Consider the following 12,830-nt stretch of genomic DNA (forward strand, 5'->3'; position numbering starts at 1 on the left):
CAGAATTGTCCACTCTTTTCTTTCAATTGGAAGTTGTCAGGACTTTAGGATCCTATTGTTTAAAGTTCAACACTTTCATTGCCCAGATACTCCAATAGTGAGAAGCTTAAGGGTAGGTTAACTGAATCTCAACCTTGCAGAAGCTCCGATCAATGTTGTGTAATTGCTGTACATCCAATAAAACTAGAAAAGTTAAAATGCCTAAATATTTGAGGAAACATTTAATTTGTTGAAAAGGTTGAACCACAGAAGTTCCATACAAATGGGAAGAGAAGCCATTCGCCTGTGAAAACACATCCTTTCCAGTACAATAAAACTCGTTAATATGTAAGGTTTGTTCACAACCATCATGCATTTTCTTCCACGGACAGGTTAATTCAATCTTCAAGGGGATGGACAACCATAGTACTGTGTACTTATAAGTGATTTCAATAGATCAGCTGGTTCACACGGTATGTATAGGGTTGAACAAGGGAGTTCCAGACATTAAGAATAGGAACTCCATCTTGGCTGCTAAAGGGCTATAAAATCATCTTGGAGCTTGAATTCCCCACTGACAGAAGCGCCATGAGCCATCATACTGTCTCTTCAGGACATACCGTATTTTATATGTGCTGAAAGCAAACAGGAAAAACATATTAGTCATACCAGACATAATGAAGTGAATGGAGAGCTTCAAGAAAGTCTGTCCTACCAAGTAAAATATATTCCACATGCAGTAGTTCATAGTCATAGGCTACACCTTGAATATAAAAACTAAAAAGAGTGGGTGATCCTAACTTTCCTGAAGAAAAACAGTACTTTGAGGGCCAAGAAGCTCAAACGATAATGTCAATGTCAACTCCATTAACAGATGGTTAGGCACTGAGAACGCCAAGCTGGCGCAATTGTTAGGCAACACGTTAATTGGATGATCCAGGCTGGTGCCCCCCACTGATCCCAGTTGTGTTATTAACTAATGCAAATTTACAAAGTAAAATCAAGACTACATGGTTAAACATCCCAATTATGTCATTAGTTGATGTGAATTGACAAATTAAGATCAGTACTAATTTACTAGGACAAAGTAAATAAGGTACTTTGACTCAGGTCACCTGTAGTAATTTGGGTTCTTGGTCTGAGAGTCGTCTACAAGCTCTGCTGCTTCTTCCAAAAGAGCCTCAATTTCTGCCATCTCACTGCCATTCCCATCGTATAATACATCAGCCCGTATGACAGACAATTGTAGCAGAACGAATCTCCAAAAGCATGCCTTAGCTTTTGCGGAGTCGGCCAAAGCTTGCCACTGTCCACCAATATGCACAAAGAGAAAATGAGATGACTTGAACACTTTTAATTTTATCAATCATGAAATGAAATGAAAGAAGAGAGAACGTAAATTCAAAACAGTGTCATATTTTTACCTCAACAAGCATTGGTTCAGCGAGGACCTCAGAAAGGATGTGGATTTGATGCTCCGGTCCAAGGGCTTCAGCCTTGACTTCTTGCCATTGCTTTACAAGGGCTTCCGCTTCTTCCATTGACATTTCTCTCTTTTGAGGTGCATTAGCAAAGAGCAAGACATCATCAACAGGTACTGAACTTTGTTTGGTTCTATCATCTGGGAGATGCTCAAGCTTCTTGTTAAGCAATTTCAGTAAATTCCTGAAACTTCTAGCAATGTTATTGCCACCAATACAAGCAGGACCAACACCATAATCGGAATTTGGATCCCTGGTCCAAACATGACAATTAGTGTCTGTCTTAGATTTAATTATGTGCAATTGAGACAAGCTCCTCATCTGTCTAATCTGCACACCTAGCAACTTAAATGCAATAAACGCAAAGCATCCTGCAATGGTAACTAAAGTGGTCCTTTGCACCATTGAACCAGAGATTGACCAGCTTTCCCAATAATTCTTCTGGTGAGTTCCAAATTTTCTCTCTAGTTGAACAGATTGCTGTGCAGTCCCACTACTTGTCTTGACCGTTGTCAAAGGGCTATGCATATTACCTGGAGCGAGCTGTTTCACAGCCACTCCAATATGTCTTGTGGAGTTCAAATGTGGATGAGGCTCCTCAGAACCTACACGATTGGGGGGAACAACAAATGATGGTTTGTGGTTGACTCCTGGAGATGGCTTTGGTATGCCCATACTTCGTTTGGTATGCCCAAGAGTTCGCCTTTCTCCCTTAAAAAAGCTTTCCTGCAATAAGTGCATGGTTCCATTATAACTTAGAAGAGGTTCGTTTGCCACTTTCAATCTAACATAAATGACTCACCAGAGTCGGAGAACAATCACGTGTATCTGGAAACAGACCAAGTACGGCATCCTTCAGCCAAATTTCCTGGTCAATTCAGCAGGCCATCTGGCATAAGATAAAATCAACTTGACGCTATAACAAAACTCTAAATGCAGGAAGTAAAGTCTGTTGTCAGAGCAAACATGGGCTGAGAAGGGCCAAACGATACCTCGTAACTTTCCATTCACCCAACAAATCAAACCATCAAATGATGCACAACAATAATTATCATAGAAACCCTTCAACTTTACATGTTACCAAATAAATAAGTATATTAAAAGTCCGTAGAATCTTTAAGCACCGAGTGCTGATGAAAGATAAAGTGCAACCATTAATTTATAGAAACCCAGGTCCAAGAAAGAAAACATGAAAGGAAAGAAAGATTTCAGCAATCAGTGCTGGTGAAATGATAAGTTGGTAACAGTCATTTTTCTGAAAGATTACCGACACGTACCAATGATGGATTTACAACAGAATCATTTGTAGCCTCTTTCTTTATATTGGTTGACATGAAATACCGTGAAGCAGGAACTGAATCGATTTGAAGCTCTCGAAGCCTTTCAACGGCTTCGGTTTCAGCACCCTGAGATTCCAACATTTAATAACGAAGAATACCAGAAATAAGAAGAAAAAAGGCCATTTACAATTGTTTACCTGGCCCAAGAGGAAAGAGCAGAGAGAATCCTCAAATTTCAAGTCAACACCTTCAGATGCAAACAAACACTCACAAATTGTTCTAGCTTTGTCAATCTGCAAAACATACAAACCAAAATATCAAAAGTTCTAGAAGTCATAAATCAAGTTGTTAGTCTTTGGGAAACCAGAGACAGGCATCAACACCTGCTCTGTACTCTGAACAATGTCATGTGCCTTGTCCTGTCAATTTAAACTCAAGATAGGCGTTCTACAATAGCCGTTGGAATCAAGCAAGCTTTGGTAAGTAACTCGAATAAACAGGTTTTTTCTACATGTGTCCTAGTTAAATCAAAACAGAGACAATCATCCACTCCATCAGCTAGGGATTAGAGACGCAGTTAATATTTAAGTGTGAAGGATCATCATCTGATTTTCACACGGTGATATTAACAATGAGACCAAAATATTCTACCAGATAGCAAATTCTGTATGACAATGACAAAAGGAGGCATGTTATTATGAGTTATGACTAGCATATCAACTTCCCTCTTCTGTTTATATATATCTGGCTGGAGTATCTTTTTTCCAGACGGAAATATAGAGGACGGACAGAGCTCTAGTTCCTATAATAATTGACCACTTTAATACTCTAATCATAAGAAACCACAACCAGAATTCTAAAGGTCTCCAGCTAACACAAGTACAGAACTACAGCCTTAGAAAGAAAAGAATTACCAGATTTGGTTGTTTGTTTGAAAATCCAACAGCAATGTGTGCTATCATGGCCTTGTAAAAACAATTAGAATCAATTACAACCCTTTGATTCTGTGACTCCAGTGATTTCTTGTTCTTGCGAGCAATAGCTATATTGTCCCATGGAAGAAGATCAACGATCTCAGTTGCCATGAGCTTACTCAGGGCTTGGCTCAAAAAGCACGGCCAGTCTCGAACTTGACAGGAAGTTTCCACATCAAGGCCCTGACTGAGCAATTCACGTAAGGCCGCAATTGCTCCACGTCTCCTTTCAGCATATTCAGGTGTATAAGGCATGTCTAATAACTCCAATGTGCAAGCAGGGGCAAGTTCCTCCAGTGACTCTTCAATCTAACAGTCATCCCCAACCAAAAGATTTCACACGATTAGTGAAATTGACAAGTCCGAAAGGCTAAAGTTTAGAAGTAATAGTCAATACAGTTTTACCAACTTATAGTGAAGACCTCTTAGGTGAAAAAATTAAAATTGCACTATCCTAACCAACACACACACACACACACCCCCGCGACTTATCTCTCCTAAACATGTTTTGCAACTCCATACCTCTTATGGTACTGTACCATATTTGTCAACATAGGAGTTTTAACATCAAAGAGTCATGGGTAGTCTAAACCAGTTTCTTGTATATATGTTATACATGTGGCACACGCACTGGTAAGCATGCATTTCTACATAGTTTTATGTCGCTTTGCCCAATATGAGTGTTTCATGTCTTCTCTGATGTATAAATTAAGAGATTAAGCTGAGAAAAAGAAGGGAGATACCTCTGATAATAGTGGCATATTCCCCAAAGATACTTTGGTTTTGAGTAGATATTGAGCACGAGCAAGAGCTTCGAAACCTTGGGATACTTTGTTTTTCTCGAACCAAGTCTTTGCAATTGCACACTTCAAAGAAAGACCTAGGATGAGAAAGGAAGGTAACAATAGCACCATCAACAGAGCTTGTAAGAACTAATCTCTTATTAACGTGTCTAACCTCGGCTAGCGCCATGGAGAGAAGACAATCGTGAGTAAATGGGTTAGCATCAGGATGTTGCAGAGCTGCACGGCCAATTTCCAAAACCAAATTCTCTTCTCCTGCCTATAAATGCAATTGAAATATTATATTACACAACTCAGCATGAATGACTACCTCTGACTGAAGGATCTAAATCAAAAGAGATATGAGATATGACAAAGACAGGGGGTTGCATGTGCTGGTGTCGTCAAACTATGTTAATGATCTAACACTAGGAGTGTGACACAAATTAAGTCTCTATATTAGATAGAGAAAGTATAGAAAACAAAAGTGAATTTTTTTCTGTCATAATTACCTCTTGAAGAAGGCATAGAGCAGCAGGCACCCAAGACCACGGAATACGAAGAGAAGATTTAGGTGGGAGCTTTTCCCTCACATTACCAGCATATTCTGGCTCAAAAAGAAGCTTATCCCTCACATCCATCAAAATCTCCTTCAAATTGAACATAAAAAAAAAACATGAGTAGGCTTTCAAACCAAATAGGGGATAAAAAAAAAGGTATTCTATATTATACCTGGCGAGATACAACAACATCCAAGGTGTATCCTTCTTCAACCTCTGCATTTCTTAGACTCATCACTGACTTGACAATCTCATCTTTCTCTGCTTGATTAGAAACACCAATAATCTGCAAAATGATCCAATCCATAAAGGTCTTAAAAGTTGAAAAAACTGATGATTAATATAATATATAGAATGAGTGAGTGAGTAAACCTGATAACAAGTGACGGGAATCTCAACACCGGTTCGAATCTGAGCGTCGTTGTTATTCTGAATAGAAGAAGAAGAAGAAGTTTGAACATGAGTAGTGGCAGTTAATCTCCCCGGGCTTGAATAACAAACTCTCTCTTCTTTCTCCTCAATGATAAGCCAGTATTCACAGGGCGAGAAACGACCAGATTTCTGGGAGCTACTTTGAGAATACAGAAGCAAGAACAAATGTTGTTGGCTCCTACTAATGTTGCCTTCATCATCTTTTTAGTCAAGAACTAATCTTTAATGAATCATTATTTCTTCTCCATCGCCATTGCCATCGCCATTAGCCCATTCTATTCAACTAAAAAAAGTGCTTTCATCACTTGAACAAAATAAAGGAAACACCTTTACGATTTTTAAGCCCTCAGCTGCCGTGATATTTTGATAATATTAAGGTTGGCATTTTGTTATTGAACATGATTCCAATATAGCTTTGCCTTAAAGAACATTTATTTAGATGCCATTGTTGTTTTCAGTATTCTCTTTTAACCTTTCACCCATCTTTCCTATGCCAAAACAATTCCTAAAACTAGTATACTGCATTGGCAGTGGGGCGTTAACGGAGAGATTGAAAGTACGTGGAGAGGAAGAGGAAGAGAAAAGATGAAATTTTGGCCATATACACTCTCCTTCCTTCTCCGCTCAGAACGTTCGCTCGGCTCACTTAATTATCAAGGATGAAAGTGAAAATACACTTTTTTACAAAACTAATGTGCATTGATACAAGGGGCTAATGATTTGCAACAAAACATACATTGAAAACTAGCTAAAGTCTTTCCTATGCCAAACCAATTCCTAAAACTAGTATACTCTCTCTGTTTTCAGTATTCTCTTTTAACCTTTCACCCATCTTTCCTATGCCAAAACAATTCCTAAAACTAGTATACTACTGCATAGGCAGTGGGGCGTGAATGGAGAGATTGAAAAGTCGTGGAAATGGGAGAAGGAGACGGGCATAATGAGAACAGACAGAAACCAACCAAATGAAATTTTGACCACATACACCATCCTACTTCCTCGGCTGTTCGCTCCGCTAAAGTGAAAATACACTTCTTTTACAACAAAACTAATGTACATTGATCCAAGGCTCAATATATAGTCATTTTACAAAACATTCACTGACAAAAACCATACATTGAAAACTAGCTAAAGTCACAATACTGCACAGAGAGAGGCTCCATTATTAGGTTAGTCAAGAAGTAGAAATGTTATTATAGGCCTCTGGTCTCCACCAGCGGGGACGAGGAAACTTAAGATGGCCAACCTTTAAGGCCTGAACAAAAGTATCATCATCGTCTTCAAGACCCGTTAGATCAGTAAGAGTAACAAATTTCTCCTCCCCTGCTCCAAACTTCTTCTCTATTCGACTACATCTGTATCTTCTTTCCCGTCTTTCCTCTTCCTCCCTTTCAGCCCAATTGGGTAGCTTACGTTTCCCTAGACAAGCCTCCTCACTAGTCTCTGGTAATGCTGCTACTCCATTTTCTTCCCCTTTAGCTGCATTTCACAATTATCATCATCATCAACAACAATTTCAACGTAATTTTCTTCCTCCACCGGTGGATTTTCTCGAAAGAAACGAGAAAGGTGTTGAAGATCCATTCCTTCCAAGGTGGTCTAGCTATGGCTTTGGAGAAATGATGAGATATGGCTTGGCGGCGTGTCAAAATGGCCCTCAAACCCTCAGCCCGCCCATTTCGAGGCCCTCACACAAGCCTTTGAGGGGAGGGTTAAGGGCTAGACTTTGAAACTTAAGCCATCATTTAAGCCCAGCCCTCAATATTTATTACATATATTTTAATAAATTTTTTTACAATATATTTCATTTTAGCATTAATATGCTAAAAAACACTTAAAAAAACGTTTATCTATTAAGTTTGTCAATCTTATAATTTCATTATAATATTTTTTATTTTTGAAATGAATTTAAGAAAGATCTTAATTGACTAAAACAATTTTAACCAAAAAACACCAAGCAACTTTTTTTGGTAAAACCGTTTGTAGGTTTAAAACCGCCACTAAAAGTCAATTCGATTTTATCATTTTTAAAAACTAAATGTTTAAAATTTTTTTTTTTTTTTTCTCGAATCAAATGTATAAAACAAACTAGTATGTGACCCTTTGGCATGTTTGGCCCTTTTCAAAGACTAAACCCGAAAAATTTGAGTCGATTTGTATTTTGGTTAATTTTTTCGGCTCAAGCTAACATGTTTATCCCGAATTAAAAAAACACCAAATTTAATCGGTGTTTGATATTATAGCTCTCTTGAATAAACGATGTTAGGTTGATATCACCGCTAAAGATGCTCTAACACAATAAGCTCAAATACCATCAAACTAGGGGTGGAATTTGAAAAATAGGGCTTGGCTCTATTGGGCTCGTTTAAGCTTAGGCTCTACTCATTTAAGCTCTGAGCCAAAGCTTGGACTCGTTCATATAATATATGAGCCAAACTTGAGCCTATATTAAAAGCTCGTTTAAATATATGAGCCAAAGTTGAGCCTATATTAAAAGCTCGTTTAAATAAAACTTCGAAACTTAATAAAACTTAGATTTCGAATTCCATCCCTACTTCAAGCCCTCTCGAGAGGGTTGAGGGGTGGGTAAAGGCTTCGAAATTTAAGTATTGGCCCGACCCGACCCGGCCCTCGAAGTAAATAAGGGCTTCATTGTTTGAGGGGCCCGGCCCATTTGACACCACTAGATACGGCCCAAAATGCCAATAAAGCTGGAAATTTTTTTTTTCCCTGGTCTTAAAATAGTAGAGAGAGAAATCGTCGAAACCAAAAAAGAAGGCTGCTGCAAAAAAAAAAAAAATGTCTCGACAGGCGACGAAACTGATCGGTTTCCTAAGAACAGCAAATCAGTCTCGCCATTACACAGCGGCTCCACCACCTCCCGCTCCGGTTTTCGTTGATCATAATACTCGTGTTATTTGCCAAGGTATCACTGGCAAAAATGGTACTTTTCATACCGAACAAGCTATTGAGTACGGTACTAACATGGTATATATAAACTTCTTCATCCCCTCCTTTTTTTTCTACTCAAAGATCTGAACTTGCTGTGTTTTGATTAGATTTTGGACTTGTACTTATTTATTATGTTGTGTATGTATACAAACAATATGATGATTGATAAAGTTATAGCGGGCCATGTGTTGTTTGAACTTGTTTGATTCAGAATGGCTATATTTTATGTTGATGATAGGTTGGTGGAGTCACACCAAAGAAAGGTGGAACAGAACATTTGGGACTTCCTGTCTTCAACTCGGTAGCAGAAGCTAAGGCTGAAACAAAGGCAAATGCGTCTGTCATTTATGTTCCCCCCTCTTTTGCAGCTGCCGCTATCATGGAGGCTGTTGAAGCTGAGTTAGATCTTGTGGTTTGCATCACTGAGGGAATTCCTCAGCATGATATGGTATGCCAATCTTTTTCTCAGCATGATAGGGTTTTACCTGTGTTGCATGGGTACGGGACGGAGTGTCTGGTTTGGACACGGGTACGATGATTTGGACATGACAAGATCTGAGAATTAGGGTACTGTTTTGCTTGTGTCCGGGTGTCCGTGTCCGTGTCCGCGATACAGAGGAAATTAGGGCGTACCAATGCAACAGAGGGTTTTACCTTTTATCAGTTAAGCAATACCTATGGTACTCATAAGAAAGAAAGAAAAAAATAAACGAAAAACACTTTGGCTTATAAGTCAGAACCAAGGTTATATGCATATATGGAACATAGATGATTGACTCCTTTTTGTTGTAAACTTTGCCTTTTGTGTGGTAAATCTATGTGGAGCAGTTGTGAAAGTTTTCCATGAAGACACACTTTTTTCTAACATATCACGCTTCCTATTTATTTTGTACATAGTCAAGGCTAAACACCATGTCTCCCTCCTAGTATGTGACGTTGGACATGATAGCTTCACGTTTAATTTTATATCAAGATGCTTTTTATACTTTCATTTATATCCATTCTTTCACTTGTACCACTATATGTGAATTTTCCGTGTAGTTGCTTAATTCTGATGTCAAGATTGTTTTCATATCTAGGTTCGGGTGAAGGCTGCTCTTAAAAAACAATCTAAAACGCGGTTGATTGGGCCGAACTGTCCTGGTATTATTAAGCCCGGCGAGTGTAAAATTGGAATTATGCCCGGGTACATTCACAAACCAGGCCGTGTAGGAATTGTCTCTCGATCTGGTACCCTTACATACGAAGCGGTAAGATTCCATTGCTAAACATGATGATGGTCTTTGCCGTTGGTATATTTGTGTAGAATAAAACAATACTTTATTATGCTATATCAGTAACAGGTGATTACAACTTTCGTTTATGGAACCTATAGAATCACACACTCCAAAACCAATAAGAACTCAACTATCAACCAAACCACTGAAATATAAGTTTGGACTTTTATTACACCCAAACTAATATTCTCCAACATCCTAGACTCCTATATGCATCCAAACTTCTACTTCGAACAACTTGTACAAATGAGACAGTCATTAGGAAACCTGTAGATCTCCTAATTAAGAATACATAACTGGTGATCTCCTAATTGAGAATACATATTGTTTTACTGTTAAAAAAAGTACTAGAAGAGATTGGTAACATGTTCATACTGTCTATCTTATGATTATAATGATAACGTTTGTCTTTTAGTATGTGACTCATAGCCAGTATAATGACCATTTTTTATGGTGCACATAACAGGTATTCCAGACTACTGCTGTAGGCCTGGGACAATCTACCTGTGTGGGTATAGGCGGTGATCCTTTCAATGGTACCAACTTCGTTGATTGCCTGACAAAGTTTCTTGCAGATCCTCAGACTGAAGGTATACTTATAATAGATCTGAGCCTTGGTTTAAACTAGATTTTTGTTGTCTAGTACATGTAAAGATTCATGCTACTTACCTTCTATGGTTTCTTCATTAAGATGAACAATCTTGTTGGCACCTTTCATCATTAAGGTATTTGTCTTTTGAATTTGATGTGCATATGTGTGATTGGTTTGACCTTATGGTTGGTTTGTGATCTACTTTGCTGTCTATATCACAATAGTCTCCGCAATGAGACAACATTATGGTTGCATTTTAACTTACTGCTCACCTTAATACCTGTCCACAATCAATTGCCATATGTTTGTGATCATTCTTTTGGATTTGTGATTACTTGGTTATGTTCCAGCAAGAAATGTATCATTTCATTGTTAGTAGAATTAGTCTACTCTTTGAGTGAATGGTAGCTAACAAGTAAAACAGCTAGCCCCTATGAAAGCATTCACTGTGACATCTGGAGTCAATGATCTTACCTATTTTCCTTTTGTTTACCAGTTAAAAGGAAGAAAGATTGACCTGTTGCCTATACGTTGGTTTACACTTTTGCCCCTCTTTAACAGCTTCGCTTTTTGGAGTAAAGTGGTTCTTGACACTAATTAGTAATCATGGCAATGAAGAATATAAAGTTCTATGGAGTGAAAAGTTACATGCGCATTTCTTCTCATTGACTTTGACATATGCATTTCAGGAATTGTTCTTATAGGAGAGATAGGAGGGACTGCAGAGGAGGATGCTGCTGCCTTAATTAAGGTACAACTAGTTGATTGATAAGCTCAGTTAATCCGCTGGTCAGAAATATTAGTTTTAAGTAATTAATATAATTTTTAGAAAATGTTATAATCTTTTCTTCACCATTAGCAATGATGTTAATGAATGGCCAAGATACAGATATTTTGACTGATACTGATAGTTGCTTTCTGTCTGTTTAAATGAGTTAGTAGATTTGAAGTAATACTGGAAACAGCTATTTTTTCCAATGTATATGATTTTAAAGAATGCTTGGTAATTGAGAACTAGATTTTTCCAATTCCGAGTGGAGTGCATGACTAACTCAGTTTCAATTTTTATATTGTAAATGTGACAAGTTTCAGAGTATGGACTTTCCAGCAATTTGGTAGATGCTGTCTTCTAGACAATCACCAAACTATTTCTTAATTCGATGAACTATTGAATTAATAACTTTTACCAAACTTATATATGGTGGTTTAGGTAATGACTGAGAATTTTGAACAATCAGAACATTAGATCAGTGGTGATGTTCTGCTTACAGTATTAAAAGTCTATTATCATGCTTATTTACATTTCTTTTACCTCTTTTCCTCTTTATGGTATTATATCTTGTGCTCATAGAGAGAATGGGGAAGACAAGTGTATTGCTATTCCAAAAATTTGAATGTGTAGGGACTTGGGAGTTAGTAAATTGTTATTGTCAAGAAAATAGTGGTTATGATGTTCTTTGACTGATACTGATCCTACATTTCCATGTGAAAATTCCTTACAGGAAAGTGGAACTGATAAACCTATAGTTGCATTTATTGCTGGACTAACTGCTCCTCCTGGTCGTCGTATGGGTCATGCCGGAGGTATGATATTCCAAATGAGTTGCATCTTTTTACTTTTTAACATTTATGATTGCTGACTTGCTGTCAGTTTGGAGTACCCCTCTTTATATTATTTTTAGGTGCCTGTGGAAGCCAACACTGCTGAATTATATGATTATATGGTACCAAATAATATTGGATAATCCCCTATGAATGCGAATAAAAATGTTTGCTGTCTTCCTAATTCTTGTTTTAGAGCTCTGCTGTAATTTTCTGATAGTTGGCTGATTTATGATAAAATGGTCTCTAGTTTCCTATAATTTGGTGGATCTCTGTTTATCTAGTGTTCTATGTGAATTTTCTTTAGTCCAGCTTAGTAAAGACTATTGCAAAAGGTAGTAAGTGTAATTTTTTCATGTAGTTGAAAAGCAAAGAGTTTCAGTGTCTAATTTCTTTGGTTGCAAGACTTAATTAATTTCTAAATCTTTTTACGTCTATTGTATATACAGCTATTGTATCAGGTGGGAAGGGTACAGCCCAAGACAAGATCAAGACCCTAAGGGAAGCTGGGGTCACAGTGGTGGAGTCTCCTGCCAAGATAGGTGTAGCAATGCTCGAAAGTTTCAAACAACGGGGTCTTGTCAGTTAGATAGATGACTGCCATCTTTTTGTTGCCTTCAATTCATGGAGAGTATTTTATACTCTACCCAAACTTCAGAATTATTGAAAGCCTCTTCTTTTCCTGTTATTTTGATTGTTATACATTGGTTTTGTATTAGTTGAAAGGTAGAGTCAACCATGTATTTTATTGCAACAATTGGTGGGAGATGCGTCCCCGACTCCCACCCCATTTTGGCTTGTTGGTTCTAAAAATAAAAAACAAAATTTGAAATGACTGTCTTCTGCGTGCCCATCAATACGATCCTGGACACTAAGTTGAACTTCTGTAATTGCAAATCCAAGAGTTGGAGTCCTATCT

The 12,830-nt window shown here is 37.8% G+C and overlaps 2 protein-coding genes across 4 annotated transcripts; one reads left to right on the forward strand and one right to left on the reverse strand.

Annotated features, from left to right (window-relative positions):
* Positions 1-208: 208 nt before the first annotated feature.
* Positions 209-5,971, reverse strand: PARC6 (plastid division protein). 3 transcript variants are annotated; one of them, XR_015196911.1, is made up of 13 exons: positions 5,429-5,971; positions 5,229-5,342; positions 5,009-5,146; positions 4,672-4,776; positions 4,458-4,580; positions 3,655-4,023; positions 2,938-3,033; positions 2,738-2,866; positions 2,263-2,328; positions 1,404-2,186; positions 1,095-1,285; positions 781-955; positions 209-614 (listed from the first exon to the last, which is right to left on the reverse strand). XR_015196911.1 is itself a non-coding variant. In XM_086563108.1 (12 exons), exons 2-12 carry the CDS (start codon positions 5,289-5,291, stop codon positions 530-532), a joined length of 2,148 nt encoding a protein of 715 aa, XP_086419234.1. In that variant the 5' UTR covers positions 5,292-5,342; positions 5,429-5,966; the 3' UTR covers positions 209-529. The 3 variants fall into 3 exon arrangements, 2 of the variants coding, with proteins under 2 accessions (XP_086419234.1, XP_086419276.1); XM_086563108.1 differs by lacking the exon at positions 781-955 and having other exon boundaries at positions 5,429-5,966; XM_086563150.1 differs by lacking the exons at positions 781-955; positions 5,009-5,146; positions 5,229-5,342; positions 5,429-5,971 and having other exon boundaries at positions 4,458-4,594.
* A 2,212-nt stretch (positions 5,972-8,183) lies between these two features.
* LOC147521391 (succinate--CoA ligase [ADP-forming] subunit alpha-2, mitochondrial) lies at positions 8,184-12,743 on the forward strand. Its single transcript, XM_086563613.1, has 7 exons — positions 8,184-8,476; positions 8,679-8,888; positions 9,520-9,690; positions 10,184-10,307; positions 10,999-11,060; positions 11,812-11,893; positions 12,361-12,743. Exons 1-7 carry the CDS (start codon positions 8,288-8,290, stop codon positions 12,498-12,500), a joined length of 978 nt encoding a protein of 325 aa, XP_086419739.1. The 5' UTR covers positions 8,184-8,287; the 3' UTR covers positions 12,501-12,743.
* The last annotated feature ends 87 nt before the right edge of the window (positions 12,744-12,830 follow it).

Source organism: Coptis chinensis, chromosome 1 (assembly GCF_015680905.1).
Source record: "Coptis chinensis isolate HL-2020 chromosome 1, ASM1568090v1, whole genome shotgun sequence".
Classification (NCBI taxonomy): Eukaryota; Viridiplantae; Streptophyta; class Magnoliopsida; order Ranunculales; family Ranunculaceae; genus Coptis; species Coptis chinensis.

Coding starts and splice junctions, on each gene's coding strand:
- PARC6 (XM_086563108.1), bottom strand. CDS start 5,291: ATGAGTCTAAGAAATGCAGAGGTTGAAGAAGGATACACCTTGGATGTT. Junction 4,777..5,008: donor CTCTATGCCTTCTTCAAGAG/GTAATTATGACA, acceptor TTGCATTTATAG/GCAGGAGAAGAGAATTTGGT. Junction 2,329..2,737: donor CTGTTGTAAATCCATCATTG/GTACGTGTCGGT, acceptor TGAATTGACCAG/GAAATTTGGCTGAAGGATGC.
- LOC147521391 (XM_086563613.1), top strand. CDS start 8,288: ATGTCTCGACAGGCGACGAAACTGATCGGTTTCCTAAGAACAGCAAAT. Junction 11,061..11,811: donor ATGCTGCTGCCTTAATTAAG/GTACAACTAGTT, acceptor AATTCCTTACAG/GAAAGTGGAACTGATAAACC. Junction 11,894..12,360: donor TCGTATGGGTCATGCCGGAG/GTATGATATTCC, acceptor TTGTATATACAG/CTATTGTATCAGGTGGGAAG.